Below are 4,798 nucleotides of genomic sequence, written 5' to 3' on the forward strand. Positions count from 1 at the left end.
GGGGGGGGGGGCTGAATTTTTTTTCAGGGGGGGTTTCGGGGGGGCTGAGTTTCGGGGGGGGGGGGCTGAGTCTGAGTGAAAGAGGGTCTAGCCTAGCAAACCTTTTGTATCATTACCCCAATACCCCCATGCATATGGGATATATTGAGCATGGTGATCAGATCATGATAGGAATAAACATAACAGTTTAAATAATGCACCAGTAAGGCCTTTTCGCGAACCACCATGAAAATTTTGGGGGGGGGGGGGCTGAAGCCCTCCGAGGCCCCCCCCCCCCCCCCCCCCCCGGCTACATGCCTGGTACCTGTAGTATTTTGGTATTCCTGGTTAGTCTCCTATCCAAGTGCAGTAGCCTTTGTTTTCTTCTGAATGACATAATGACAGAGAGAGGAACAAGGAGAGAAACAAACCTTTGTCTGAGGTGAGTCTCGTGTCAAAACAACTGCCTTTGTTTTCTTCTGAAATCAGATGAGATTATGTGTCTTCCGGGTAGTTTGCTAGTTGCAATGATAAGAAATGATGGAAATTGGAATACTTGGAGAGCCCACAGTCCCCATCATGTATCCAAAGCCAAAATGAAACATATAGAACTAAACGGTTCTGAGCATTACTCTAAAAATACAGGACTGGACCCTTGTAGTTCAGAGAACTGGTAGGATGGTTACTTCCCTACGTTCAAGGGGACTTCACGAAGGATGGGTTGAATTAATTGTCTGGGACAGTTTGACGGGACTTTAAGTTGCAGTGGCAGTATAACGCTGGAGAGAACTGGGTTGTTTTAGGTTTTTTCGGGCTATATGGCCATGGTCTCGAGGCATTCTCCTGGAGGGAACTGTTGGCTTACCTTCCTTTGTAGATATCTCAGAAGGTTTAGTGCAACAAAACTACTTAAATCTGATTTTCCTCCCCGGCTCTCTGGTTCCACTGTCTGGTTCCCTATCTCGTATACACAAAAGGAGAAGGCAGGAGGTCAAAAATAAGACACAATGAATCAGTTCATCTCTTCTGTCTAAGAGGAAATTCGATGCCAGACTGAATCATTTTGAAATCTTAGTTCAAAGGCACTCTACTTTGTCTTTGCCCCCCCCTCCCCCAAATAGTATTACAAGCAGTAGTGAGCAAAGTGTGGCCTGTAGGCCATTTGTATGTCCTAGGGCTGCATTTTTAATCTCCAGAGGCACCACCAAGCTCTCTAGAGCAGAGGTTCTCAACCTGTGGGTCCCCAGTTGTTTTTGGCTTACAACTCCCAGAAATCCTAGCTGTTAGGATTTTTGGGAGTTGAAGGCCAAAACATCTGGGGACCCACAGGTTGAGCACCAGTGCTTTAAGGAAAACTAAAATAGCAACCCTGTCAATTTTCTTGCTCCCACCTTTCCACTAACCCTTGCATCTCTTCTATTGCTTCTCCAGAATTAAGGCAGGGATGTACAGCTTCATGGGTGGAGGCTTACTCTGTGCCTCTGTGGGGAACGTCCTCCTGGTGGTGTCTACAGTGACCGACTATTGGATGCAGTACCGGTTCGCTGGCACCTTTGCTCACCAGGGGCTCTGGAGGTACTGCTTCCCTGGCAAATGCTACATGCAGATGGAGAGGATCGGTAAGAGGCGGCTTGGAGCTGGGGGTGCAAAAGGGAGCCCAGACTTCAACTTGACAAGCTTACTTTTTGGACTACAGCTCCCAGAAATCACTGGGGAAGGCTTTACTGAACTGTAGCCTTCCAGATGTGTTGGATAGGATAATCATTGGGCAAAGAACCATATCCTCGTGGTTAAAAACATGTCATGTTTTTGGGAAGAGATGGGCAACTGTACCAGATCAGGGAGCCAGTGCAGACTGTCCAAACTGTTCAAAGAAGTGAAAAGTAAAAATAGAATTGCCCAAAACATCATTACCGGTTTTATAATAAGTAATTGGAATTAAATAGGACCGCAAGGCTTCTGCAGTGTATTTAAATGATGAATTGCTCATCTTGGAAGCTGTAGGGGAGGCTTCGTTTATTTTTGGAGAGACAAGGGGCATTCTGGGAATGTGAAAGAGCCAAGGGCCACAAAAACAGCATTCAGAGGCTGGATGTAACCCCCGGGCCAGACTGCTTAAACACAAGAAAGGGAAGGCATTTTCAGACCCAAGGGTGGAGTTAATTTCACATTTCTTTGGTAGTAATAAAGTACTGACCCAATGGCAAAAGGTAGGTGTCAGATGGTTGGACTCTCTTGGTCTCCCTCTTGACATTTTTGATTGTAAATTTAATTTTTTTTAAAAAAAACAAAACATAACCTTAACTGAAAATGTGAAATAGCTTTTAAAAATATTTTGAAAAATTGCTGAGCAGCAGACGTACAAGAGGGCTTATGTAGTAATGTGACCACAGCTTGGCAAATTGGTGCAGCTGCAACAATCCATGGATGTGCAATAGCGAGGGTTCCTATCTTAGTATGTTGCCACTACAGTGCATGAACAACTGCTGTGGAATAATAGGCTTCTGCAATAGTGTCTCCAGTCTAGAAGCTCACAGTTTAGTTGAGAAGGTACCAGGATGACCGTGTTGGCTGGATGCCCAAGGAAATGCCTCCCCCAGTCCAACGTGGGTCTGTTTCTAGGCTGTGCCTCAAAGGTGCCAAACCTTGTGCTAGCAACTATCATGATGAAAGATTGTTTCTCTGAACCTTCCATCACCTATCAGTGAGCTGCTCTCTCAGTCTTATTCCCTTCAGTCTACTGGAACACCATCCGGGCCTTCATGATCCTTTCTGCCCTCACTTGTTTTGCTGGCGTCATTACGGGGATTCTCTCTTTCGCCCAGCTCTCCACTTCTCAGCGCTTCAATAGGTCCTTTGTGGCTGGCGTCCTGTTCTTTGTGTCTGGTAAGTGCCTTTTTCGTGTGAGTTGCCTCCTTTCCAAACCAGCTCAAACCATGTAAACAACCTAAAATAGTCTTTCTCAGCCAGGTCACCACTGAGTTGTCATTTTTGTTGTTGTTGCTGCCAGCATATTCAGTTGTTGTATCTCATCCAGCAATAATGTCCCAGGCAGGACTGAGATGATCCTAAACTGACAACCCTGCCTGATCCAATCTTGGCTATCATGATGATTTCCATTGTTTTGAAGACTAAACTGCATCCTTTTCTGTTCTCAACTTTCTTCTCTCTCCTCCACTGTCCTACCCAGCACTGTTCATAGCTTTAGCAATGGGCCTTTACACCGGAGTCACCGTCAAATTCCTGGGCAAACGGTTTGGAGATTGGCGCTTCTCCTGGTCCTACATCTTGGGATGGGTTGCCCTCTTGTTGACTTTCTTTGCAGGTAATCCTGGTGCTTTTCACTCTTGAGAAACAGTCTTGATCCCATTAGCACTAGCCCTTCCAAAGGTGAAATGAAAGCCTGACTATTGCCCAGGCCTGTAGCGAGGGGGGGGGGGGGAGAGGGGTGTTAGGGGTTCAACCACCCCCCCCCTGAAATTTTTCAGGTTAAAAAAATAAACCTGGTTTACTCATGAATTTTAACTGGTTAACCAAATCCCCATGCTAAGTCTATGAGACGCAATAAATTAAGAGTCCTTCCAGAACTGCAAGCACTATCTCAAGCAAATATCGACAATTTATTCACACTGTCATTACTTGCAGCAATAGCCGATGTAGTGAAGCAACCAAGTTGGGGGGGGGGGGTAGATTTGAAGGCCCTCATGAAGGAGACCAGACTTGGTGGGGGTGGTTGACAGGGGCGGAGCTGCAGGCTATTGAAGGCTGCTCTGCCCCTGCTGTGCTCTTTGCTTCAGTGTGAGCTAAGAGGCAAGTTTCATCCCCCTCCCCGAAATTTTCAAACCCCCCCCCCAATTTTCAAAACTCCCCCCCCCCCGAAATTTTCAACCCTCCCCGAAATTTTTTTTCATGTGATGCTACAGAATTATTTCCAATGTGAAAAGAGTATATAACCTTTCACCTTTCTGTTTTCTATCTTGCCTTCTGATCCGCAGGTATCTTTTACATGTGTGCCTACAAGATTCACAAATGCCAGCGCTTAGCTGGCATCTGCTAACTGTAGAGAATGCACTGAAACAGAATGTATGAGTTGCATCTGAAAAACCAGGGACATGGAAAGGGATGGAAATGCTTCCAGAAAAACACCAACCATTCAAGACTATAATGTTTACAGACAAACACATCCCTTGACCTGTTTTCTGGTGTAGCGTGGAGACAAACAGCATAGTCTGGTGGTCCATGATTTGAATTTCATCTCAGCTTTTGTACTCACTGGGTGATTTTGTTACTCCCTTCTTTCACCTTGTCTGGAATCTAAGAACAATAATACTGACTGATCTAGGCTCTGCATATGAAGTGCTTGGAGAAGGAGCCTCCCCAGAATAAAAATGAATATGACGGCATAGAAAGATAAACTGGAAGCACAACACTTTGAGTTATTTTTAATAATGTTGATATTTCCCTCAAATGATTGTACTTTTTCAGGTTCATTATTTAAATGTTAAGTTTTAAAAATCTTAAATAAAATATTTTTTAAAAACACCTCTGTCTAATAGCAATAGTCATCTATTTGAAAATAAAGGACATTAGCCTTAAATTACAAGCATGCCAAGATTTGCATGGATCAAAGCTGTGGTGTCCCTGGAAATGTAGTTGCATTTTCTCCTATTCTTGTTTTGCCAAATAGTACCGGTGCCTCCCCAAACTATATCTCCCATGGTTCCACAACAGGCAGGGGTAAACTAAGGCCCGCGAGCTGGATACGGCCCTCTGGGCCCTTATGTCCGGCCCTCAAAATTTGCCCCGTTGTCTGAGCCTA

At 45.0% G+C, this 4,798-nt stretch overlaps 1 protein-coding gene across 1 annotated transcript; it reads left to right on the top strand.

The window, feature by feature from the left end:
• Positions 1-1,411: 1,411 nt before the first annotated feature.
• LOC132780639 (lens fiber membrane intrinsic protein-like) lies at positions 1,412-4,436 on the top strand. Its single transcript, XM_060784369.2, has 4 exons — positions 1,412-1,598; positions 2,701-2,865; positions 3,170-3,304; positions 3,975-4,436. The coding sequence occupies exons 1-4, from the start codon at positions 1,424-1,426 to the stop codon at positions 4,034-4,036; spliced, it is 537 nt and encodes a 178-aa protein (XP_060640352.1). The 5' UTR covers positions 1,412-1,423; the 3' UTR covers positions 4,037-4,436.
• Positions 4,437-4,798: the final 362 nt, after the last annotated feature.

Source organism: Anolis sagrei, chromosome X (genome assembly GCF_037176765.1).
Source record: "Anolis sagrei isolate rAnoSag1 chromosome X, rAnoSag1.mat, whole genome shotgun sequence".
Classification (NCBI taxonomy): Eukaryota; Metazoa; Chordata; class Lepidosauria; order Squamata; family Dactyloidae; genus Anolis; species Anolis sagrei.